At 40.1% G+C, this 27660-nt stretch overlaps 1 protein-coding gene across 10 annotated transcripts in view; it reads right to left on the bottom strand.

Moving 5' to 3' along the window:
• PTPRM (protein tyrosine phosphatase receptor type M) overlaps positions 1 to 27660 on the bottom strand; it is an 801682-nt gene that overhangs the window by 470108 nt on the left and 303914 nt on the right. For all 10 annotated transcript variants that reach the window (XM_047696721.1, XM_047696710.1, XM_047696714.1 and 7 more), the window contains exon 4: positions 4659 to 4737. In XM_047696721.1, the coding sequence (XP_047552677.1) occupies positions 4659 to 4737 (79 nt within the window). The remainder of the gene's footprint in view (positions 1 to 4658; positions 4738 to 27660) is intronic.

The raw sequence follows: 27660 nt of genomic DNA, 5'->3' as shown, positions 1-27660 counted from the left end.
TACACTTGTAGTCACTAGAAGGGAAGGGTTACAGGGAGGGGAGGGAGAGGAAAGTGGTCAAAAGGAACAAACTTCCAGTTATAAATAAATGCTAGGAATGTAACATACAAACATGATGACTATAGCTATCCTAGCTGTGTAATATATACCAAAGTTGTTAAGAGAGTAAATCCTAAATCCTATGGGTCCTCATCACAAGGAGAACATGTGTTTTCCTTTTCTTTCATTTTATTGTATCTATAATGAAAAGACAGTTGCTAGCAGAATCTACTGTGGTAATCATTTCATAATATATGTATATTAAAACAAATATGCTGATGCCTGAAATTTTTACAGTGAGGTATGTCAATTATTTCTCAATAAAACTGAGCATAAAAGATAAATAACTCAATTAGAAATGGGGAAAAATCTAAAGTCATTTCTTTCAAAAGGTGTATAAGTGGCCAATAAACAGACAAAAGGATGCTTAACATAATTTACCATTAGGGAATCAAAATCACAAAGAAGTACCACTCCGAAGTCACTGAGGTAGGAAAAAAAAAAAAAAGACAAATGACAAATATTGGCAAGAGTCCACTGCCCCTCAGAATGTAAAATGGCACAACCAATTTAATAAGCAATGTCACTCTTACCCCAAATGCTAAACACAGAGTTGTTCTGCGACCCACCAATCCTCCTCCTAAGTACGTATCCAAGAGAACTGAAAACAAATGTCTACACAAAAGCCCGTAATAGAAACGTTCATCACAGTGTCATTCCCAATAGCCTCAAATTAGAAACGACACGAACATCCATCAGTTGATGAACACGTAAAGAACATGCGGCATACCAAACCACGGACTGTTTCTCAAGCTTCGAGAAAGAATGAAGTATTGAAACCCTCTAGAACATGGATGAACCACGAGATGCTGTGCTCAGGAAAGAAAACAGAAAAGACCATGGATTCCACTTAAATGCACTATGAGAAAGCAGGCCAATCTATAGAGACAGAAAGTAGACTAGTAATTACCTACGACTAGGCATGGAGGCCAAGGGAATGGAGAATTGACCTAACAGTGGGGGCAGGTTTTCTTTCTGGGGTGATGAAAATATTCTGAAGTGGATTGTGGTGATGGTTACACAACTCTGTGACTATACTAAAAACACTGAATTGTGCACTTTAAGTGGGTAAGCTGTATGATATGTGAATTATATATCAATAAACCTGTTAAAACGCTGCATGGTTTTTAAGATATAAAAATATATGCCAGCCCTACAAGGTAATAACAGAAATACCCATATATGCATAGCTTATAACCTACTTAAAAATAGGAGACAACATTATGAAGCTGATAAAAATGCTTCTTCAGGTTCTCTTACTATACTAGCATTATTGAACAAAATTCAAAATATATTTTTAGTGCGCATACCAAATACAAAAATTATCTGTGTTCATTAGAAGTGGGCTTAAGCCATCGAGCTGCTGATTCTGCACAGCCAATATCCACATTTCATGCTGATCCTGCATTTTATTGTCACTACATTAAAATCAATTTTATGAGCAACTGTATACTCTTAACAGAACAAGTACTTTTAAAAAAAATGTTGAAATGCCTACTCATAAACATCTATGAATCCAAACAGGAGCCTTTAGAGTGAAGTAAATAAAGTTCAGGAGTTTTGCATCTTTTCAGAAAGCACAGTTTTAGCTCTGAAATACTGATGCTCCCTTATGATTTAAATCTAATGACCATCACGATATCAAAATAATTGATTATTATTTAGAAATCTTGCTGGGAAATTCCCTAAAATATTACCTGCAAAGCTTTACATTTTAAGACCAAACTACTGCCTTCTTTAAAATCTTTATTTGCATCTTTTCCCCATAAACTTAGAGATGCAGGGAAAAAATAACTACAGAAGGGCCATCATCAAAACCATTTAAAGCTTACAGTTCGAAGTGTGCTGGTATACCATTCATCACCCTGGTATAGAGCCTGTTTTGCAATTCTGTGTCTCTTAACAGCAGTTTGCAAAGCCAATTAGGTATTAGCACCAGTATTCTCCAAAGGAAAGACCATAAACACCATTTCTATGGCTACAAGCAGCTGAGTTGGGAAGGAATGAACACAACTGCAGGAGACACATTTCGGGAGGCTCAGATAGAAGGACAAGCATTAAATTAAGTCTGCATCTTTCTGAAGACAATGACTCAGATCCTGTGGAACGAGAGGACCCACACATCTGGAGTTCTTTTGTTGGCAGATGGCCAGACTGAGAACAAACCCAGGCTGGAGAACAAGACGGACCCGTGCCAACATGGCCTCATCCATTCCTCTGCAACAGGGCAGGAGAAACATCCACCTTGGGGCGAAGGATGCCCTGAGTAACGGGGAGCACTCAGCACATAGTAGGCATGCAATTTCCTCTATTCTCTTTAACCTCCTGGTAATAGGTGAATCCGAGGAGGGATCACTTAGGCACATTAGAAGATCCCTGGCATTTTTCCAAGCCCAAGCCTATTACTCTGAGGATTTGGCCAAGTTCCAGTTCAGGTAATTATATTCTGCTTCCTAAATTTGCCCTGCTGTTCCAATTAGATATAGCATTGTTCGTTTTCCTGCCTTTAAAAAAAAAAAAAAAAAAGAGGGATAAATTCTCACAGTGTGTTACAGAAGTAACGCCTGCCTCAGTAAGGAGAAAGATGATTGCAGTGTTGAACTCTGGTGTTGTGGCGAGCTCTGAGCACCAGATAAGAATCCCCGAGAGGGCCAAATCCCTCTGGATGGGATCAGATGACTGTGCCATGATACATTCCTTAGATAATGACCACAAAGGGCTCTTCGTAACTACCACATGGAATGAGCTCATGATCCCTTCAATCCAGGCAATAAAAGTAGAGACACTCCTACAAATGTTTGTATCATTAATATCATTGTAGGTATAACCGCTTTCTCAGGAACTGGGGTAGGGACCATTGGCGGAAATCAGGAATGTAAGAACCAGCCAGTCTCTCTTTAATCCCGGGGACCCTAAAAATAAAGCAGCTGTCATCTCTCACCCGGCCAAAGATTTAAAGTCTGACAATATGAATTTTGGGCAAGGATATAGGGAAAATAAAGCTCCCATGCACCACTGGTGGGAATATAAACTGGTTCAGACACTTTTCATAGCAATTTGGCACCATCTTGTTAAAACTAAAAGTGTTTCTACCCTACGTCCCAGCCATCCTGCTTCTAAGAATACACCCTGCTGAGGTTCTTGTACATTGCACCCAGCGGCACGCACATGGGGCTGTCCACTGCAGCCATGTTTGTCCTAAAGCACAACTGGGAGAAAAACTAAATGTTCGTGGAAGAATAGAAAAATATAGTATATTCATATGATAGAATATCATGGATTGACCTAAAAAACATAATGCTAAGCGGAGGGAAAAAAACAGAGTAATTTGTACAGTTGGATACTACTCATTAGAATTTATAAAAGGCAAACCATACTTTCTTTTTATGAGCCACACAGTGATTAAGGGGAGAAAGCACACTTATATGCACGCACACACGCATGCATACACATGCCTACACACACATTTGCAGCATTTTGGTGGCTCAGCTCTCAAAGCACTATTCTGGGGTGAGGAAATGCCCCTTTGTATTTTTTTGGTAAAAGTCTTGGCCTGGCTCCCAGGAGAGAAGGCAAAAAAGCCACCGTGCGCTTTCCTAGATGACCCTGATTGCTAGCAAGGGAAGGAGCACATGATCCAGCTTGGCAACCCTGACAACCCCACTCAGGCTCTTGAGCCGAAGGCCGAGGAGGCACATGTACAGAGGTGGTGACAAATGTTCTGGCAGGTGGCAAAGGTAAGGTGGCAGGTTGCAGCACCCCTGCCCCCATGGATGGCTCTTCGGGCATTGCAGTCACTATGGTTCTGGATGGAGTCTCCCTTTTGGTTCCCACCCATTATTAGAGCCTGGATCACCAGTGTTCCCCATGATTCTGTTTGCCACCAATCCCCTTTCTGTACAAAGTTTTCCGCATGAAGCTCCCCAGTGGCAGCTCCAGGAGATGCAGGGGAGAAACGGGACTAGCTTACATGCAATATTTTATTTTGATTTAATGGCAATGGTTCAGAGACAAATATGACAGCCTGTTAAGAGCTGTTCGTAATGAACAGCCAAAAGAAAAGTGTATGTTTATCACCCATTGGAATTATTGAGGTATTAATTTTTAAAAGATGAAGATCAGGTCATTTCTGGGGTCCCTAAGTGGTTCAAATATCTTGTATTTGACACATCCCAGTCCTGTTTGGGGTCCTATTCTTTGAAAGTATGCCAGTAATACACTGAATTTAGGAGCAAAATGCATAGATTCTCAAGGTTTAACCTGTGCTTTTATTTAAAAGGGAAATCCACAGATCATTGTGAAGCTGTTTGATTATATGAAAGTAGGCCTTTAGTTCTCATTTCTAATCTTCATTTTAGAGACGCTCAGTTACATACAATGGATGACACACAAAATAGATGTTTTTGGACTTCTGGGCTAACAAAGCAATACCTAAAGAAATGTTGGGGCACTCTTCCAGCAGGACAACTTCTCCCCAGGTTTCAGTGTCTTTTCTTAATCTGTAACATAGATATCCCCCCAGTGGTGGACCCAACTGTGTAAGAGTTGAGGCAACTTACTGCACGGATGTCCTAACACCTTCACTTCATCAATAGCGAGGTAGCCTTGATGTCCAGAAGTTATCACTTCAAAAATCACCTGGAAAATGAAGAAAGATTTCCATTACTCACTCATTTTGTCAGTCTCCTTATATGTCTCCTACATATAAGATGTATAGTCCGTTCATTCATTCCTTCATGTTTCCAACAAGAGTGCCTAATATCTTCCAGTCAATGCTCCTGGTTCTACAATGACAAAGACAGAAAAGATCCCAATCCAGTTTTCAGAGAGGTTAATGGGAAGGGGTAGGTCAGACAGTATCCTACCTTAAGACTCACCTGATAAGGAGGTGATACCAGACCTGATATTTGGAAGACGGAGGCTTAAAGTCACTTACCAGAGATGATATGGAGATTTAAATAGCTTTAAGACAATATATTTTCTGGTCAGCTCCTTTGAGGGGATTCTATGACATGCTGAACCATGTGGCCTTGGGTTCTATACAACTAAAGTGAACAAACTAAGTAAGGGCTGTGTAAGAAAAGTAAAGGCTACTAGAATAACATATACCAAAAGGACCAACAGTGAGGAGTTTGCATTTCTCCTAACAGCTGATTATGAATGAGGAAAAAGAGTAAGACTTCCTCAGTATGTGCAAAGGCCCTGAGGTGAATGTGACCATGGCTATGAAGAGGAGTACTGGGACCTCTAGCTGTAAACATCAGCTGTGACCAGGCTACAGAGGCTCCTCTCGTAGGACAGAGATTCTAAGGAAGACGCAATATCAATAATATAAAAATGCTATGGCTGCTGAAACGCCAATGGCAGAGGCATGAATTAAGAGGAGAATGATGTAAAAATCTCTATACAGTGGTAAAATCAAGAGGTTTTTAACAAGTGCCCAATCACAGGAAAAGTAAGGCAGGAAAAGAAGGGCAATGTGTTCTGAAGTTCTCAAAATGAATGATGTTTTTGAGGTCATAAAGCCACTTCAGAGAAATTGAGGTCAAAGGAGAAAAAAAGAAGCAGTTAGAAGTTATCAGTGTTCTCCACATGATTGTCTAAAGTTGTCTCTTATCGGGCTATTATTAAAAAGGCCCACATGAGGGGCGCCTAGGTGGCTCAGTGGGTTAAGCCTCTGCCTTCAGCCCAGGTCATGATCTCAGGGTCCTGGGATCGAGCTCCGCATCGGGCTTTCTGCTCAGCAGGGAGCCTGCTTCCCTTCCTCTCTCTCTCTCTGCCTGCCTCTCTGCCTACTTGTGATCGCTCTCTCTGTGTCAAATAAATAAACAAAATCTTTAAAAAAAAAAAAAAAGGCCCACATGACATTATTTTAATCTCCATTTATGTATACCTGCATCACCAAGGAGATTGTGGCTCATGTGACATAAACTTGCTAAGTCTTAAAACGACGCAGCAACCGCACTCTCGGAGAAATGAAAAGTTTCAAGCCTATAAAAACCTGTACAACAATGAGAAGCTTTACTCTTGGTAGCCAAAACCTGGAAACAGCTCAGATGGCATTCAATGGTAAGTGATAAAAAGGAATGTGGTGGTTCCATAGCATGGAATGTTACTCAACATTACCAAGGCAGTAACTACTGATGATAGGATGATCTCTAGAGAATTATGTGGAGTGAAAAGGCCAATCACAGAGATTACATACTATGGGATTTATGTAGCATTGTGTAAAGCCAACAGTTTTGAAGGGAGGGCAGATTAGTGGTTGCCAGGGCTTAGGGATGGAGGAAGAAGGGTCGGGAAGGTGGTTACAGGAAACACTAGTGAATAATCCTTGTGACATTGGAACCTTTAAGGTTTTCACCATAGTGGTGGATACACAAACCTACTCAGGTAATAAAACTGTGTAGCTCATAGCAGATTTATTTGCAATAGCTAAAACACAGAAGTCACTTGGTGTGGACACCAACGGAAACTTGGATGAATGGATAAGTAAAGTGGGGTAAATACATACAATGGAATATTATTCAATTTTAAAAAGGAAGGAAATTCCAACACACGCTATGACATGGAGAAACCTGGAGGACATTACGATGAGTGAAATAAGTCAGCCACAGAAGGGCAAATACTGTATGACCCCCCCCACTATGAGTTACCTGGAACAATCAAATCCAGAGAGACAGAAAGTAGAATGATAGTAGCCAGGGGCTGAGGAGAGGGGGAATGGGAAGTTACTGTTTTAGAGATTATAGAGTTTCAGTTGCCCAAGATGAAAAGAGTCCTGAAGATGGATGCTGGTGACTGTTGCACAATAGTAAGAATTTCATACCACTCACCAGTGGTATTTCATATCATGGAACTGTATACTTGAACAAACATAACTCAGATGATATATTTTATGTTATTTGTATTTTACTACAGTAAAAAAAGCAAAAAAAATGTATAGAACTGGGGGTGCCTGGGTGGCTCAGTCGGTTAAGCATCTGCCTTAGGCTCGGGTCATGGTCCCGGGGTCCTGGGATTGAGTCCCGCATCAGGCTCCCTACCTGGCAGGGAGCCTGCTTCACTCTCTGCCTGCCGCTCCCCCTGCTTGTGCTCTCTCTCTCTCTTTCTCTCTGACAAATAAATAAATAAATAATCTTAAAAAAAAAATGTATAGAACCAGATAAACACATATGTGTGCACAAGTACAAGTAAAACAGAAAATCTGAAATAGCTCTGTAGATTTCAACCATGTCAGTATCTTGGTTGTGATACTACACTTTCGGTTTGCAAACTATTACCATTGGAGGAAACTTGGTACTATGTACTGGGTACTATGTACTATGTATTATTTCTTACTGCTGCATCTGACTCCACAATTATTTCCACAAAAATTTCAACTTAAAAAAGTAACTAAAAATTACGGTTTATTAAGCTCATAACACGGTATATACACTGGACAGATATCACCCCATTATCTTATTTATCACTTTGTGCAAAAATTCTTCAAGGCTTAATATTTCAAGAACAAAGAGATTCAAATACAAAATAATTGTTAAAAACACTGTCTTTCTGGATGGTTTCACTACTACGCATTGCCTGAACAAACCCTTCAGCCCTAAGACTGCATTATTTATGTGTGTGCAGTGGATGTAAAAATGGAGAAAGCAATCAGCAGAGCCCAAAATGGAAAAGCTCGGGGGGGGTCCCTGGATAAGAAGTCATCCCAGAAACACCTGCTAGACTAGATGACTCTGTACCACGATTTCACCACACTGAAACACAAATCACACAGGGGAGAAGAGAGGACCAACATAGAACAGAAATGAAAAACCAAAACAAAACAAAAAACAGTAAAAACAAAAAAAAACACAAAAACAACACTATGTTCTATTCATAAGTGTGTGTGTGTGTGTCTGTGTGTATAAAATGTATGTATGTATATATATGTGTATGTATGTATATATGTTATTTTTTTCCACTGATGACACAGAGAAAGGAAGAGATGCAAGCCTAGTATTACCATGCGATATTACATATTTATCTCTCTATTGAAGTCTAGAAGAGGACAGCTGAGAGAACAAAAAGCAGATGAGACCCAAGAGCAAGTAGGAGAAAAAGCCCTCCAGACACCTCCAAAGGTGGGGCCCTGGGTACCAGTCATATCCTGTCTGGCAGGAGACAGCAACAGCAGGCAGGACAGGACCCAGGCAGCTACTCTGGTCATAATGGTTCTGTATAGACCAATGTCCATGTCCACTACCTACCCAAGAACTCCATTGCGCTGGTCATGAAAAGGGTATTTTGAAAGCCCAAACCAGACATGTTCATCCTCCTTCCTTCCTCCCAGCTGACCTCCCATCGCCTTTCTTCCCTCCTTCTTACACATTCATTCAAGTCTCCACAGGGTGTCCTCTTTCTTCCAGGCACTGTGATAAGCATCATGAACAGACCAGATGCAAAACTGTCCTTCTCACAATAAACTATATTTTTACTTTATCAACTACAAGGGTGGAAGTTTCTTCTAAAAATGGAATAATCCTTATTTTTGAAGAGATATGCTAACTCTAGAATATAATGTACATATAAAAATGTTCATGTGGACCTATTTTTGAAGTTGCCATGTGTAAATTTAAAGCACAATATTTCATTTAAACCAATATAGGACCATGGCCCTATGAAAGAAGGGGAGAGAAAGAAAGGAGGGGAAGAAAGGTGAGACCTCCGTAAGTCACTCTAAAGTCTTTGAACCTGTTTTTTTTTCATCTATCACATTCACAGAACTTATGACCCTCAAAGTTTCACACTCAAAGATTCTAAGTCTTATTGCCCAACTATTTATAGGATATTTACTCTAAGCTATGAGAGGGAGGTAAACAAATATTAGACAATTTTATAAGGAATGCAATAAGGAACACAATGAATGAACAGAACAAGACAATGGCCAAATAACAGGTGAGAACAATAAAGGGCTCATAGGACTGTAACCTTTCCCCACCACAGGACTGTCACCTCCTTGCCCAACCAACCAGGACAACTCTGACACAGCCAACACAAACTTCAACACAATTCTCAGCCTGCTCATTAAACTCACGGCTGCCCCTAAAAGGACTTACAGGTGTCTCGGCCAGACAACAGTGCAGAAAGACACAGCAGCAAGCCCATGCATTCCAGATTCCCAGCAAGACGACTTGCCAGTGAGGCCACAACAAAAGAATCAAACACAGGTTTACTTCTGAAACTTTATCTGCTCCCTTCAGTCTTTCAACTGGGCTACCAAGAAGCATCTGATTGCAAATATACCCAGGAAACACTGGACTGCTCCATTCAGTTCATTAGAAATTTTGGAAAGTAAACTTCAAAATCTTGGCAGATTCCAGCACTGACTTAACTTATTGTCCCTAACTGTAGAGACAACAAGGACAACAATCTTCATAGGTAAGCTTATGTGGGTCTGTCCACACACTGCACATACACGTATATACTGACATACAACATACCAATAAAATTCTTACATGACTTAGTATTATACCTAAGAAGGTGGATTATGTGTTACAAGTTGGGAAGTGGTAGCATCAATGCTTCTTTCCAAAAACTGAAGCAAGTTTTTCAAAAGGTTTTGAAGGGGTCGGGGGTGGGAGGTTGGGTGAGCCTGGTGGTGGGTATTATGGAGGACACGTATTGCATGGAGCACTGGGTGTGGTGCATAAACAATGAATTCTGGTACACTGAAAAGAAATTTAAAAAATAAATTTAAAAAAATTAAAAATTAAAAAAAGGACCATTTTCCATCTCTTTTTTATGTAATTTCAGTTAAAGTGCTTATGAGTACAAGTTTTATTAGCTGCTCCTCAAGTTAATAATTTAGTATATAAATGTTTCAACACATATCATAATTATAAAGTAGGTCTGATTTGTACTGAAAACTTCGCTATTTTGAAATAAATACGATTAAATGAAAATACCTGAATTTAGGTGATATTGAACAATCTCAGATGGACTGCTAAGTTGATTTGAACATCTGAACAGTAAGAGATTCACTCTGTTGCTTCGAACAAACACGAGGGTTAAGACATAGCTGAGGACATGAAGCCTATTTTAAATAGATGTCTTAAAAACAGATTTTACGGGGCGCCTGGTTGGCTCAATGGGTTAAGCCTCTGCCTTCAGCTCAGGTCATGATCTCAGGGTCCTGGAATCAAGCCCCACATCGGGCTCTCTGCTTGGCGGGGGGCCTGCTTCTCCCTTCTCTCTGCCTGCCTCTCTGTCTACTTGTGATCTCTCTCTCTGTCAAATAAATAAATAAAAATTTAAAAAACAAAAACAAACAGATTTTACACTCCCACAAAAGGTTTCCTTGTCTTGAATTCTTGTTATCTGGCAAGTTTTCCATTTCGTACTTTTTTTCTAGCCAGTGCCCTTACCAAGAAAGCTTTCAAAAGCAAGAATAGTTATGTCTGTCTTTGTCAAATAAGGAAATAGTCTATTGAAAGTACAGGTATTATTCTAGTGAAGTGTAGCAAGTGTATGCAGAACCCAGCGGGAGTCCCTGGGATGTCTGAAAACGCCAGCATCGAGGGCCAGAAAGATTGAGGTCAGAGGAAAGAAGCAATTACATGAGAACACCAATGGCACCACTGGAAAAGAAAAAGAAAGGTGAAAGAAACTGATTTACACATGTGCCCATGCTTGATTTTATCAAATAGAACAGAATACGTTGTAAATCTATTGTGGAAGTGACATTTGGGTCTCTTTAAGAAACACATGTCTTTTAGGAAAATTCAAAAATTTAAAAACCACTTATATATTGCACCCATCTATGTCTCCTATATCTTTTATACATATTACATAAGTTTCCCCAGTCAACCATATGAGGTAAGTAAGTAAATTCCCTTTTAGGAATGAGGAGGCTGACTCAGAAAGGAATTATGTAAATTTTCTGAGATCACACAAGTGGTACATTACAGAGTCGGTGTAATTCTAGGTCTAATTTACTTTTATGTCTGGACTCTTTACTGAACTGCTTTAACTAGTAGACATGAGAGACTACATATATGAAGAATACACACACACACACATATACACACACAGACACACATTTACATATGTCTGATCTATACATATATACATACATACCTCTCTATACACATACACAGATATATATAATACACAACCATGCATTCACACACAAATATATATATATTTTTAATTCATATATTATACATATACACATAGTTCTAAAATTTTTACTTCCAGATTTAAGTAAGGAATGTAGTAATCATCTACTTGACCTAGAAATGTAGATGCAAGGAACAGTTGTATAACATAGTTTTAACAACATAAATTTTAAGACAAGGGTCAGCAAACTACAGTCAACAGCCTGAATCTGCCCCAACCTCTGTTTTTCTGTTATCCAAAAAGTACGGATGGTTTTTACAGTTTTCAACAGTGGGACAAAGTCAAAAGAATAGTATTTAGCAATACATGAGAATTCTGTGAAATTGAAATTTCAATGTCTACAAATAAAGTTTTATTGTAACACAGTCATGTTCATTCAACTGTGTGTCATCTAGGGCAGCTTGGCACCAAAACAGCAGAGCTCAGTAGATGTCAGAGAGACCATCTGGCCCACAAAGACTGAAATATTTATGACTACCCAGGTTCCAGAGTTAAGAAAAAACTTCCCTGCTTGGCTCTCCAACAACTGCCATTACTCTGGATAATGAGAGAGCATGCATCAAGAGCAATAGTTTGTCACTGCCAAATACAACATGTCCTACAGTCCATGTGGGAGCCTCATACTCCAGCAATGGCCTGGAGAAACCCTCCCGTGGCTTGACTTGCTTCAAGTGCATCACATGGGTACCATTTCCAATACACACTGAAGCTCATAGTATCCTTACTATTTTTTTAACGCACGATTGCAACATCCCAAAACAAAACCATAGAAAATAATCACTTGCTAGACCTCAAAACACTGTATAAAAAATTAAATCAAATTAAAAATAAAACCCAACTCATTTAGTAGTCCAATCTTCTGCAAAGAAATGGAACTACTAAGAATGTATAACACTTTAATATTCAAACCCAACTCTCCATGAAGATTCTACACAATGTTCTATTGGCACAAGATAGAGTTCAGGGAAATGTCTTTGTTTGTATTCACTGAGATACACACAATTTTAGGAAAAATATCTTTGCCCTCTAAGTCAATCTGAACTGTGATTATTTGAAAAAGTTGAAAGCAAAAGTGGTTGATCTGTATGACAAAAATCACAAAGCCATCCTAGCTGCTTACTCTGGTAGAATTTTGCCACAACCCAGTATTTATTCTTTCTTTCTTTCTTTTTTTTTTTTTTTTTGGACTTGGCCTGACAGAAAATATAATTAATTGTCATTATTTGCGGATTCTGTATTTGTAGATTTGCCTACTCACTAATTTATTTGAAACCCCCAAATCAATACTTGAAAAGCTTTCACAGTCATTTGTAGACATGCACAGAGGGACAAAAATCTGAACTGCTCAACCAACACATCCCAGCTGAGGTCAAGCCAATTCTCTGTCTTCTGAATCGGTTCTCATTCCATAAACAAGTGTCCTTATCCCAGTCTTTTTAGTAACGCATTTTTCCTATTTTTGTGCCTTTTATTGGTGATGCTACCATTTAAAATGGCACCCAACTGCAGTGCTGAAGTGTTGTCTAGCGTTCTGAAGCGCAAGAAGGCCACGATGTGTTTCACTGAGGCATAAGTCTCTTAACATATACTGTTGTGTTAAGTCTCTCAACACATACTATTGTGTTAAGTCTCTTAACACAGACTGTTGGCTGAGTCTAATATGAAAAAAATCAATGATGTACATCAAGTAAGGAGTCTTTAACAGAAAGACTCATAGAACAAGGTTACATGTGTAGATCAGTTGATGAAAATGTTGAGACCGGAGGCTCGCAGGACTAATCCCTTACTTCCTCCCATGGAAGCAACAGTTCAGTATTCACGAACTCACTAAATGTGTGTCACTAAATTAGTAAGTAAGTCACTAACTGTGACTTCACAGAACATAACAACCATGAATGAAAATCAGCTGCATGAGTGTGCTTGAGTTCACACTGAATCCCCATTTCTATCAAGGTATTCGGGCACAGGAAGGACACAATACTCATTTTTACTGAGGCCTCCCAGATAACATCTGCAGTCATGGGATGTAAAGAAATGTAGAATAAGGAGAATCAATATCCATTCAATATTTCAACAAATAACATCTCAGGAGACAAGATGTTGGATCCCAGAGTCTCTGGAGCCTACAGAGATAGCCATTTGCTCTCAGGTAGGAAACAAGCCGTTAAACCACTAACTAGCGCTCGTGAAAAGCCATCTTGGAGGTTGGCCTGGGAGGGGCTTGGCATCAGGCTATCCTTCAGATGTCTGCCAACCAGGAGATGAAAGCAGTTTAACACGGCGGCATCCCTGATCCTTCCTGCTTCAGTGAAGGGCAAAATTAGATTTCCATGCCGCCACTTTTCCTTGCTATGTGTGAGCAAAGAAAAGGGGTTTGCTTACCAACACAAATACTCACCATGGAAAATGTGTTGGTGGAAGTCATCTGTCAATTCCCTAGGACAAAGGGGATTAAATAGTATACGTCTGGTCTCCCTCATCAAACCCGGGAGACCCTTTCTGGTTTTCATTAAAAAAAAAAAAAAAAAAAAAAAAAAAAAAGGCAAAGGTGGCTCATACCCATTCACAAAAACCTGTATAGTAAAGAAAACTTTCTCTAACGATAAGAGCGAAAGCTGAACCACAACCTACATGACTTTAAGAAATCAGCAAGGAAGTGGGGCACCTGGGTGGCTCAGTGGGTTAAAGCCTCTGCCTTCGGCTCAGGTCATGATTCCAGGGTCCTGGGATGGAGCCCCACATTGGGCTCTCTGCTCAGCAGGGAGCCTGCTTTCTCCTCTCTCTGCCTGCTTCTCTGCCTACTTGTGATCTCTGTCTGTCAAATGAATAAAATATTTTTAAAAAAATCAGCAAGAAAGTGTTGAATTACTTGTTTATGTGGACATATTAACCGACTCAAGAAAAAGGCCACTTTCCCAAGTTAAAGGTATTCAAAGGACTGCAAGATTCCCCTTGGAGTGAATTACTGGTGCTTGGTCACCCCTATTCATTCCACTCATTCTTTCATGACTTCATCTACTTTTCAACCAAAAAACACGACTTTCCTCACTTTTCTTTTTTTTTTTTTTTTTTTTAAAGATTTTATTTATTTATTTGACAGAGAGAGATCACAAGCAGGCAGAGAGGCAGGCAGAGAGGCAGGCAGAGAGACAGGAGGAAGCAGGCTCCCTGCTGAGCAGAGAGCCCGATGTGGGACTCGATCCCAGGACTCCGAGATCATGACCTGAGCCGAAGGCAGCGGCTTAACACACTGAGCCACCCAGGCGCCCTCTTTTTTTTTTTTTTAAAGATTTTATTTATTTATTTGACAGAGAAAGATCACAAGTAGGCAGAGAGAGAGGAAGGGAAGCAGGCTTCCTGCTGAGCAGCGAGCCCGATGCGGGACTCGATCCCAGGACTCTGGGATCATGACCTGAGCCGAAGGCAGCGGCTTAACCCACTGAGCCACCCAGGCGCCCCATCACTTTTCTTTCTTGTTTTTTTTTTCTTTCATGTTTTAAAAAGAACAAGTATTCTTCTCAAATCTTTTCTAACAATAGCTCAGATATTCATTCTATAAAATAAGATATGGAAGAAATTAAGGTTGAGGAAAAAAATAGGAAAGTTATAAAGAAAAGTGCGGATAAGCAAGAAGCAACAGACCACAGAGAAGTATGAGATGTTAATTCAGAACAAGTCCTTATCCTTGATCATCAAATACTAACTACACCTGAGAAGGAAACTTAGAGATGTGGTAAGATCTTAACAATTAATAAAAATAGTACCTTTGAAGGTGAAAAACCATTACCTGAATTGATTCACTTCCCATATGCAGTTCAAGGTGCATAGTAACATGAGAGCCAAATGTGTTCCCATGGATTTCTTAAAACATACTGTTCCTCTTCTTTTAGCAAAGAATGCAGAGGACAGGGACTTCCCGTAAAGGCAGCAGAGTAGGAGGACCCTAAGCTCACCTTGTCCCATGGATACAACTTAGTAACACCCAATCAACGTAAATAACCCAGAAGACAACGGAAGACTGGCAGGACAGACTCTCCAAAGCTAATTACAGAGAAGACATCACATTAAGAGGTAGGAAGTGTAGGGGGCTACTAAACACACAATCATCACACTCTTATGTGCAAGGTACGATGTATCCACCCCTGTAAGTTCGATGTCCATCTTTCTGGGGAAAGGTGGATTGCTAAAGTTTGAATCTGCGACCACCCCCAGTTGCCCGCACCCAGGGGGTTTCCAAATTCTCCTGTCCTGTGTTATCTGCTTCTCTTGTGGCCGATTTATCTGAGTTTGGTCAGGAACAGTAGAGGCAGACACAGCTAGGAGCTGTGCTTCTCACCTATCCAGTTTCTTGGGCATCCCCAGGTGCGGGATGTGGAACAGTTGCCCAGGACAGCTCCCAAGTCTCACTCATTCTTTCCCGATTTAGTAGCTGTGACAAGTGGATGGATGACAGTTTTTGGTGAGACAGCCAGGAAGGGCATGTTGCTTGGGTGGGTGATCACCCTCACAGACTCCTGACCAGGTGGGTACCTCAATCCCCCGCTATGGCTGGGCTGCTTCCAAGGGGCAGGCAGCCAAGGGAAATCCCAGTGGTTGTCCCAAGACCGCTTGTGAGGGAAGGTCTGTATCCTGCCTTTGCTGACCCAACTTTCACTTCTTGCATGATTTGAAAAGAGAAATGGATTTGGGAAGCAATGACTTTGGGTTTCTGAAGTTAGACCAGTGCTGACCAGAATGCTCTGATTTCTACTCTAGGGCTAAACGGTCCAACACTTGGTACCCAGCAGTGTGAAATCGTGATTGTACAACTCATCGTCCCCAACTTCGTCTCACCGAGGAATTCGGCTTCCTTTGGCGGGAATCTGAAAAAGGACTCTGTTTGGTTTAGTTTCTTTTATTTCCTACTCATTCTTTTCTTCCCTTTCTGGGGTGGGAAACACTACTTCTGTCCTCTCTGACAGTCCCCTGGGGTACACTCTGGCAGCACTATCCACATATGAGCCAATGACAAACAAGATGATTTTTTTTTTATTGCAACACTGCATGGCCTACATACATACTAGAATGAGAAAAAAAAAAATGGATCTCTAAATTACCATCCTATCCTCCAATTAGAATTATTTTGTCAAAGATCTGGTAAATGAAATGAAATTCCCTATGTTCAGATTTTTAAACTGTTAAGTAATAAATATTCAGCCCATAAAGGCTCTAAGCTCATGATGCAAAGACAGAGGTTAAAGCGGGTGAGGATAGTGGGCCTACTGAGAGAAAGCCAGGGTAAATGTGTGTGAGAACAGCAGGTCAAACAAGGAAAAAATGAGAAACTCAGATTGTTACAATCTTCAAATCCCCTGCCCTGGGAATTCTACTGGTCCCAAATGTGGATAATCACAGAGCCCCATCTACCTCAGTTTCTCTTCTTCCTTGCTATGCCCTGGGAGGCAGGAATGGTCTCCCTTTTCAAGACCTTACAGGACACCAAATGTGGTCAGGAGGCACCCCGATTTGGAACGGGGCGGTTCCTTTGTAGCATTATCCTGCAGGAGTGAATCCCCAGAGACAGCCTACCAGAAACTATTGGACACAGACACCTTTCTTTAAGTCAGACCTTTTAAATTGGAAAGAAGTCAAACCACACTTTATAGAGAGGATCCTCAGAAAATGTCTGAATGGTTCACTACTGTTCTTGCCACGGATAAGCCTCCTTAGGCAGCTAGCCAGACTCTGTGAAGTAGGCTCCTTACAGCCAATTAGCAACTCCTAGTAAGTGAATGATGAAGCCCATGAGGAGGTTTGGCACGTGTATGATAAAAAAAAAAAAAAACAACCCAGGTAATACCCCCTTACTGGCAGGGGCAGTCCTGGTGGCCAGACCTGGTTGGGACCCAACTGTTGCTGAAGATGAACCACTTGGTGAACCACTGCTGAAGGTGTTACCTTAATGGGACTAAAGTGAGGGGTGCTGAAGCAAAAAAGGCTTACTAAAGTCAAGGAAATTCAAAAAAAATTAAATGATGATCCCTCCGAGTTTCTGGAGAGGATTTATCAAGTCTATCAAAAATATACCAATGAGGATCCTGAGGCTCTTGAAAATTTGAGAATGGTTAATGTGACTTCCTTGGACAAAGTGCCCTTGATATAGGAAAGAGGTTCTAGAAGGTCGAGAGAGCAGCAGCCATGAACTCTCAATTGGTAGACCTTGCTTCTAAGGTATTCAATTTGAGGGAGGAAAAGTGTGTGAAACGAGCTGCTCTGTTTCCCACAGCCCAGAGTCGACAAGAAAAATGGAGAAAATGAACCATATTTTGAAAAAGACCATCACAAAGCTGTGTCAAGAAACTCATTTAACATGAGATAGGGAACTGCTGCTCGCCCTTCTCCACATAGGGGGGTGGCACCTCAGCATGGGCTCGGAGGGAGCTCCTATGGAACTCCATATGGAAGATCACTCCTGGCCCCCACCCACATAGAGGGAGAAATAAAAATTAAACAATCTGTACAACACTTGAACCAAAATATTAACCATCATTCATCATTTGCTTCCTCGAGGATGGCCTCCTTGCTGGAAGGACCATTGCACCCATTTCAACCTGGGGACAAGCTCTTCTTAAAAACTTGGAAAGGACACAGACTTGACCAAAAATTAACTGACAAATGGGTTGGACCTTATGATGTCCTACAAGCCACCACTTCCTCCCTGAAATTAGGCAAAGTGAACCTGTGGATACATCACCCAAGAGTTAAACAGTGCCCATTAGTAGAAAAGGAGGAGATAGAAGAGACCACCAAACTCTCCTACTGGGAAAGTCACTCTAATTAGGACTTAAAATACCTCTTTAGAAAAGAGAACACATAACCACTATGTTTATCCTGTGCACTAGATTAATCATGTCTTTTTTCTCCCTAAGTTGGAAAGATAACACTAGTTTGTGTAACTCAGCATTTGCCCTCAACTACATGCATTGTCAAGTGTTGGAAATGCCACCCAAAAACCCAATTGGTATTGGACCATGGAGACCCTTTGGTACACCCAGCTTATGATCCCTCAGGAGTTCCCAAGGGGAACAGGCCCAGACAATAATGTATAGGGTTAGAATCGCTAGATTTTCCCAAGATGATCAGAAGGCACCCCTGTGTGTTACAGTCCCTCTCCTTATGATACGAAAGGAGGTAATTTCCAGAACACAAAAAAAAACAGGCATATATTCCCCCAATCAGATACCACATGAAGCCAAAAAGGACAAACTCCCTATGTGTAAGCAACAGTCTATTTCTTTTCCAGCTATGGGCAATATTCACAGCCAGGTTCAGCTGGGCAAAGACTGGATGGAACGAGCTGCCCATTTGGTAGACCGATTCTCCCTTTTGTCTTTGTACTCTTGCTGGGTTTGTCTTTATTTGAAAATTAGATGGAGTCCCCTGGGCCACGGACTGTGCTACAAATTCTATCTCGAAACACTATCTCTGGTCATTTGGGTGACTGCCTTCTCCCTCCACACTCCTCAAGAAACTAAGCACTGGGCCAGCTCCCTGAAGGTATTTACCAGACTAGGTTATGGCCTCCCAGGGAATATCCCTGATGGGAATGCATATTTCTGTGGTTATACATTGTTGCCATGGCAGGGGTCGGGGTGGGGGGGAGTGGTTGTTGCATATGAACACATGCTTCGCAACTTATCCTGAGTTCTAACCAGTGTGGCTAATGATCATAAATCATTCGATTCCCTGCTAAGGTCATTGTGGATAACTGTATGGCTCTAGCGTATATTCAAGCCAAGCAATGGGGAATTTGTGTCATTATTCATTCTTCTTGCTGGGTCCATATTAATGCCTCATCAGAGGTAGAAGCAAGCATCAAGAAAACTAGGTGACTAGGCACCTGGGTGGCTCAGTTGGTTGGGCATCTATCTGCCTTCTGCTCAGGTGGTGATCCCAGGGTCCTGGGATCGAGTTCCATTTTGGGCTCCATGCTTAGTGGGGAGCCTACTTCTCCCCCTCCCTCTGCCCCTCTTCTCCCCACTCATGCTCTCTCACTTGCTCTTACTCTATCTCAAATAAGTAAATAAAATCTTAAACAAAAAAAAAAGAAGAAGAAGAAAAGAAAAGAAAACTAGGTGGCAAGGTACATGGTTATAATAACCATGGGCCAGCACACCCCTTTCTTGGATAGAATAGGGGAAGGAGTCAGAGATTGATTTAAACACTTGTTTTCATGGATAATGACAGATATAAAGTCTGTCTTCAAAGAAATAATCAAAATGGGCTTGGCTATTCTACTCTCAGGAGCAGGGTTCTATTTGGGATTCAGGCTCACCTTGTGGTGTGTACCTAAGCTATATTCTTTCAATTCACATGCTTTAATGAGTCAGAATTAATTAATACAGCAACAGGTACTTTCCTTCCACTTTGAAAAATACCTCCATCTTCCTTGTCCAGCAAGAAGAAGCTGGATTGAGAATGGCTGCCATATTCCCATAAAAATGGAAGGAAACATTGGCAGTGGGGCATGGTCAGCAAGCACTCTTGCTCAATTATAGCCCCAACAGTCCAACCCAGAAATAGACCTCTTAATTCATACTCTGAAACCCACTGTTCTAATTTATTTTTTAAATTTATATTATTTTTTTATTCTGATTTAGTTAACATACTTTGCTACATTAGTTTCAGGTATACAAGAGTGATTCAAAAATTCCATATATTATTCATGTTAAGTGTGCCTCTTAATCCTCTTTACCTACTTCGCCCATCCCCCACCCACCTCTCCTTTGGCAACCCCAGTTTGTTCTCTATAGTTAAGAGTCTGTTTTTTGGGGCACCTGGGTGGCTCAGTGGGTTAAAGCCTCTGCCTTCAGCTCGGGTCGTGATCCCAGGGTCCTGGGATCGAGCCCCGCGTCGGGCTCTCTGCTCAGCAGGGAGCCTGCTTCCTCCTCTCTCTCTGCCTGCCTCTCTGCCTACTTGTGATCTCTGTCTGTCAAATAAATAAAATCTTTAAAAAAAAAAAAAAAAGAAGAGTCTGCTTTTTGCTTTGCCTCTTGTTTTCCTTTCTTCATTTGAATTAAATGAATTCAAATTCCACATATGAGTGAAGTCCTATGGTATTTGTTTTTCTCTGACTGTTCTATTTCGCTGAGTGATATATCCTCTTTCATGCATGTTGTTGCAAATGGCAAGATGCCATTCTTTTTTAAGGCTGTGTAATATTCCATAGTGTATATCTACTACATCTTTATCAATTCATCAATCAATGGGCACTTGAGTTGATTTCATATCTTGGCTATTGTAAATAATGCTGCAAAAACACAGGGGTACATATTTTATGAATTAGTTTTTTTGTTTGTTTTCTTTGGGTAAATATGTAGTAATGGAATTACTGGATCATATGGTAATTCCATTTTTAATCTTTTGAGGAGCCACTGTTTTCCACAGTGGCTGCACTAATTTGCATTCCCACCAACAGTACATGAAGGTTTCTTTTTTTTTTTTTTAAAGATTTTGTTATTTATTTAATTTGACAGATAGAGATCACAAGTAGACAGAGAGGCAGGCAGAGAGAGGAGGAAGCAGGCTCCCTGCTGACCAGGGAGACCGATGCAGGGCTTGATCCCAAGACCCTGGGGCTATGACCTGAGCCAAAGGCAGAGGCTTTAACCCACTGAGCCATCCAGGTGCCCTGAAGGTTTCTTTTTCTCCACATTCTCACCAACACTTGTTTCTTGTGTTTTTTATTTCAACCATTCTGACTGGTGTAAGGTGATACCTCATTGTGAGTTTGATTTGCATTTCTCTGATGACTAGTGATGTTGAGCATCTCTCCATGTGTCTGTTGGCCATCTGGATGTCTTCTTTGGACAAACATCTCTTAATGTCCTCTGCTCATTTTTTAATTGGGTTATTTGGCTTTTTGGTGTTGAGTTGTATAAGTTCTTTATATATTTTGGATATTAACCTTTTACTGTAAATATCCTTGGCAAATATCTTCTCCCATTCAGTAGGTTGTTTTTATTATTATTATTGTTGTTGCTGTTGTTGTTGTTGTTGTTTCCTTTACTGTACAAAAGCTTTTTATTTTGATGTAGTCCCAATAGTTTATTTTTGCTTTTGTTTCCTTTGCCTCAGGAAATATATCTACAAAAATGTTGTTAAGGTCAATGTCAGAGAAATTACTGCCTATGCTCTATTCTAGGACTTTTATAATTTCAGCTCTCACATTCATGTCCTTAATCCATTTTGAGTTTATTTTTTGTGTATGGTGTAAGAAAGTGGTCCAGCTTTTCTCTTGCATGTAGCTATCCAGTTTTCCGAACACTATTTGTTGAAGAGACTACTTCTCTCCCCATTGCGTATTCTTCCTTTCAAAGATTAATTGACCATATAAGCGTGGGTTTCTTTCTGGGGTTTCTGTTCATTTCCATTGATCTATGTGTCTATTTTTGTGCCAGTACCATATTGTTTTGATTACTACAGCTTTGTAGCATAACTTAAAATCTGGAATTGTGATGCCTCCAGCTTTGCCTTCTTTTTCAAGATTGCTTTGGCTGTCCAGGATCTTTTTTGGTTCCATACAAATTCTAGGGCTGTTTGTTCTAGTTCTGTGAAAAATGCTGTTGATATTCTGATAGGGACTACATTAAATCTGTAGATTGCTTTGGGTTATATCAGCATTTTAACAATATTAATTCTTCCAATCCATGAGCATGGAATCCCTATTCTCATTTTTTATTCTTTTTTCTTTCTCCTATTCACCTTGATTGCTTTCCATTCCTCTTGTATTCTAGTTCACTGACTTGTTCTTCTGCTTCCTTGAATCTGCTCTTTATTCCCTCTAGTGTATTTTTAATTTCAGTTATTGAGTTCTTCATCTCTGATTGGCTCTTTTTTACATTTTCTATCTCCCTGTTGAGGGTCTCACTGAGGTTCTCCACTCTTTTCTCAAGGCCATTACTTTAAATTCTCTAACAGGCATATTGCTTATCAATTATTTCGCTAAGCATGATACCCTCTAGTTCCATCCACATCGTTGCAAATGGCAAGATTTCATTTCTTTTGATGGCTGCATAGTATTCCATTGTGTATATATACCACATCTTCTTTATCCATTCGTCTGTAGATGGACATCTAGGTTCTTTCCATAGTTTGGCTATTGTAGACATTGCTGCTATAAACATTCGGGTGCACGTGCCCCTTCGGATCACTACGTTTGTATCTTTAGGGTAAATACCCAGCAGTGCAATTGCTGGGTCATAGGGTAGTTCTATTTTCAACATTTTGGGGAACCTCCATGCTGTTTTCCAGAGTGGTTGCACCAGCTTGCATTCCCACCAACAGTGTAGGAGGGTTCCCCTTTCTCCGCATCCTCGCCAGCATCTGTCATTTCCTGACTTGTTAATTTTAGCCATTCTGACTGGTGTGAGGTGATATCTCATGGTGGTTTTGATTTGTATTTCCCTGATGCCGAGTGATATGGAGCACTTTTTCATGTGTCTGTTGGCCATCTGGATGTCTTCTTTGCAGAAATGTCTGTTCATGTCCTCTGCCCATTTCTTGATTGGATTATTTGTTCTTTGGGTGTTGAGTTTGCTAAGTTCTTTATAGATTTTGGACACTAGCCCTTTATCTGATATGTCCTTTGCAAATATCTTCTCCCATTCTGTCAGTTGTCTTTTGGTTTTGTTCACTGTTTCCTTTGCTGTGCAAAAGCTTTTGATCTTGATAAAATCCCAAAAGTTCATTTTTGCCCTTGCTTCCCTTGCCTTTGGTGATGTTCCTAGGAAGATGTTGCTGCGGCTGAGGTCAAAGAGGTTGCTGCCTGTGTTCTCCTCGAGGATTTTGATGGATTCCTTTCTCACATTGAGATCCTTCATCCATTTTGAGTCTATTTTCGTGTGTGGTGTAAGGAAATGATCCAGTTTCATTTTTCTGCATGTGGCCGTCCAATTTTCCCAACACCATTTATTGAAGAGGCTGTCTTTTTTAAGTGGACATTCTTTCCTGCTTTGTCGAAGATGAGTTGACCATAGAGTTGAGGGTCCATTTCTGGGCTCTCTATTCTGTTCCATTGATCTATGTGTCTGTTTTTGTGCCAGTACCATGCTGTCTTGATGAGGACAGCTTTGTAATAGAGATGGAAGTCCGGAATTGTGATGCCACCAACTTTGGCTTTCTTTTTCAATATTCATTTGGCTATTCGAGGTCTTTTCTGGTTCCATATAAATTTTAGGATTATTTGTTCCATTTCTTTGAAAAAAATGGATGGTACTTTGATAGGAATTGCATTACATGTGTAGATTGCTCTAGGTAGCATAGACATTTTCACAATATTTATTCTTCCAATCCAGGAGCATGGAACATTTTTCCATTTCTTTGTGTCTTCCTCAATTTCTTTCATGAGTACTTTATAGTTTTCTGAGTATAGATTGTTAGTCTCTTTGGTTAGGTTTATTCCTAGGTATCTTATAGTTTTGGGTGCAATTGTAAATGGGATGGACTCCTTAATTTCTCTTTCTTCTGTCTTGTTGTTGGTGTAGAGAAATGCAACTTATTTCTGTGCATTGATTTTATATCCTGACGCTTTACTGAATTCCTGTACAAGTTCTAGCAGTTTTGGAGTGGAGTCTTTTGGGTTTTCCACATATAGTATCATATCATCTGCGAAGAGTGATAGTTTGACTTCTTCTTTGCCGATTTGGATGCCTTTAATTTCCTTTTGTTGTCTGATTGCTGAGGCTAGGACTTCTAGTACTATGTTGAATAGCAGTGGTGATAACAGACATCCCTGCCGTGTTCCTGACCTTAGCGGAAAAGCTTTCAGTTTTTCTCCATTGAGAATGATATTTGCGGTGGGTTTTTCATAGATGGCTTTGATCATATTGAGGTATGTGCCGTCTATCCCTACACTTTGAAGAGTTTTGATCAGGAAGGGATGCTGTACTTTGTCAAATGCTTTTTCAGCATCTATGGAGAGTATCATATGGTTCTTGTTCTTTCTTTTATTAATGTGTTCTATCACATTGATTGATTTGCGGATGTTGAACCAACCTTGCAGCCCTGGAATAAATCCCACTTGGTCGTGGTGAATAATCCTTTTAATGTACTGTTGAATCCTATTGGCTAGTATTTTGGCGAGAATTTTTGCATCTGTGTTCATCAAGGATATTGGTCTGTAGTTCTGTTTTTTGTTGGGATCCTTGTCTGGTTTTGGGATCAAGGTGATGCTGGCCTCATCAAATGAGTTTGGAAGTTTTCCTTCTATTTCTATTTTTTGGAACAGTTTCAGGAGAATAGAAATTAGTTCTTCTTTAAATGTTTGGTAGAATTCCCCCGGGAAGCCGTCTGGCCCTGGGCTTTTGTTTGTTTGGAGATTTTTGATGACTGTTTCAATCTCCTTACTGGTTATGGGTCTGTTCAGGCTTTATATTTCTTCCTGGTTCAGTTGTGGTAGTTTATATGTCTCTAGGAATGCATCCATTTCTTCCAGATTGTCAAATTTGTTGGCGTAGAGTTGCTCATAGTATGTTCTTATAATTGTCTGTATTTCTTTGGTGTTCGTTGTGATCTCTCCTCTTTCATTCATGATTTTATTTATTTGGGTCCTCTCTCTTTTCTTTTTGATAAGTCTGTCCAGGGGTTTATCAATCTTATTAATTCTTTCAAAGAACCAGCTCCTAGTTTTGTTGATTTGTTCTATTGTTTTTTTGGTTTCTATTTCATTGATTTCTGCTCTAATCTTTATGATTTCTCTTCTCCTGCTGGGTTTAGGCTTTCTTTCTTGTTCTTTCTCCAGCTCCTTTAGGTGTAGGGTTAGGTTGTGTACCTGAGACCTTATTTCTTGAGAAAGGCTTGTACCGCTATATATTTTCCTCTCAGGACTGCCTTTGTTGTGTCCCACAGATTCTGAACCGTTGTGTTTTCATTATCATTTGTTTCCATAAATTTTTTCAATTCTTCTTTAATTTCCTGGTTGACCCATTCATTCTTTAGAAGGATGCTGTTTAGTCTCCATGTATTTGGCTTCTTTCCAAATTTCCTCTTGTGATTGAGTTCTAGCTTTAGAGCATTGTGGTCTGAAAATATGCAGGGAATGATCCCAATCTTTTGATACCGGTTGAGACTTGATTTAGGACCAAGAATGTGATCTATTCTGGAGAATGTTCCATGTGCACTAGAGAAGAATGTGTATTCTGTTGCTTTGGGATGAAATGTTCTGAATATATCTGTGATGTCCATCTGGTCCAGTGTGTCATTTAAGGCCTTGATTTCCTTGTTGATCTTTTGCTTGGATGATCTGTCCATTTCAGTGAGGGGAGTGTTAAAATCCCCTACTATTATTGTATTATTGTCGATGTGTTTCTTTGATTTTGTTATTAATTGGCTTATATAGTTGGCTGCTCCCACGTTAGGGGCATAGATATTTAAAATTGTTAGATCTTCTTGTTGGACAGTTCCTTTGAGTATGATATAGTGTCCTTCCTCATCTCTTCTTATAGTCTTTGGTTTAAAATCTAATTGATCTGATATAAGGATTGCCACTCCTGCTTTCTTCTGATGTCCATTAGCATGGTAAATTCTTTTCCACCCCCTCACTTTAAACCTGGAGGTGTCTTCGGGTTTAAGATGAGTTTCTTGTAGGCAACATATAGATGGGTTTTGTTTTTTTATCCATTCTGATACCCTGTGTCTTTTGATTGGGGCATTTAGCCCATTAACATTCAGGGTAAGTATTGAGAGATATGAATTTAGTGCCATTGTATTGCCTGTAAGGTGACTGTTATTGTATATTGTCTCTGTTTCTTTCTGATCTACTACTTTTAGGGTCTCTCTTTGCTTAGAGGACCCCTTTCAATATTTCCTGTAGAGCTGGTTTGGTATTTGCAAATTCTTTCAGTTTTTGTTTGTCCTGGAAGCTTTTAATCTCTCCTTCGATTTTCAATGATAGCCTAGCTGGATATAGTATTCTTGGCTGCATGTTTTTCTCATTTAGTACTCTGAATATATCATGCCAGCTCTTTCTGGCCTGCCAGGTCTCTGTGGATAAGTCTGCTGCCAATCTAATATTTTTACCATTGTACGTTACAGACTTCTTTTCCCGGGCTGCTTTCAGGATCTTTTCTTTGTCCCTAAGACTTGTCAATTTTACTATTAGGTGACGGGGTGTGGACCTATTCTTATTGATTTTGAGGGGGGTTCTCTGAACCTTTTGAATTTTGATGCTTGTTCCCTTTGCCATATTGGGGAAATTCTCTCCAATAATTCTCTCCAATATACCTTTTGCTCCCCTCTCTGTTTCCTCTTCTTCTGGAATCCCAATTATTCTAATGTTGTTTCGTCTTATGGTGTCACTTATCTCTCGAATTCTCCCCTCGTGGTCCAGTAGCTGTTTGTCCCTCTTCTGCTCAGCTTCTTTATTCTCTGTCATTTGGTCTTCTATATCGCTAATTCTTTCTTCTGCCTCATTTATCCTAGCAGTGAGAGCCTCCATTTTTTATTGCACCTCATTAATAGCTTTTTTGATTTCAACTTGGTTAGATTTTAGTTCCTTTATTTCTCCAGAAAGGGCTTTTATATCTCCCGAGAGGGTTGCTTTAATATCTTCCATGCCTTTTTCAAGCCCGGCTAGAACCTTGAGAATCGTCATTCTGAACTCTATATCTGACATATTACCAATGTCTGTATTGATTAGGTCCCTAGCCTTTGGTACTGCCTCTTGTTCTTTTTTTTGTTGTGAATTTTTCCGCCTTGTCATTTTGTCCAGATAAGAGTTTATGAAGGAGCAAGTAAAATACTAAAAGGGTGGCAACAACGCCAGGAAAATATGCTTTAGCCAAATCAGAAGAGATCCCAAATTGTGAGGGGGGAGAAAGGGGATAAAAGGGGTTCAAATAGAAAAAAAAAAAAAAGAAACTATTTAAAAAAAGAAAGCCGATAAAGAAAAAATATAAAAAGAGGAAATATATATATATATATATATATATATATATATTACATAAACTATTTAAAAAACGTTAAAAAAGAAAACGGTAAAAGTTAAAAAAATTTAGCGGAGAAAGAGAAAAAGAAAAAAAATTGAAAAAGAAAAAAAAAATTAAATTAACTGCAAGGCTAAAAAATCATGGGGAGAAAGCCATGAGTTCCGTGCTTTGCTTTCTTCTCCTCTGGAATTCCGCCAGTCTCCTTGGTATTGAAACTGCACTCCTCGGTAGGTGAACTTGGTCCTGGCTGGGTTTCCCGTTGATCTTCTGGGGGAGGGGCCTGTTGTAGTGATTCTCAAGCATCTTTGCCCCAGGCGGAGTTCCACCGCCCTTACCCGGGGCCGCGCTGAGTAATTCGCTCGGGTTTGCTTTCGGGAGCTTTTGTTCCCTGAGCGCTTTCCATAGAGTTCCGGAGGGTGGGAATGAAGATGGCGGC

The sequence above is a fragment of the Lutra lutra genome, chromosome 12 (genome assembly GCF_902655055.1).
Source record: "Lutra lutra chromosome 12, mLutLut1.2, whole genome shotgun sequence".
Taxonomy (NCBI): Eukaryota; Metazoa; Chordata; class Mammalia; order Carnivora; family Mustelidae; genus Lutra; species Lutra lutra.
Note: the sequence above shows the minus strand (reverse complement) of the source record. Positions and strands in the feature narration are given on the sequence as shown.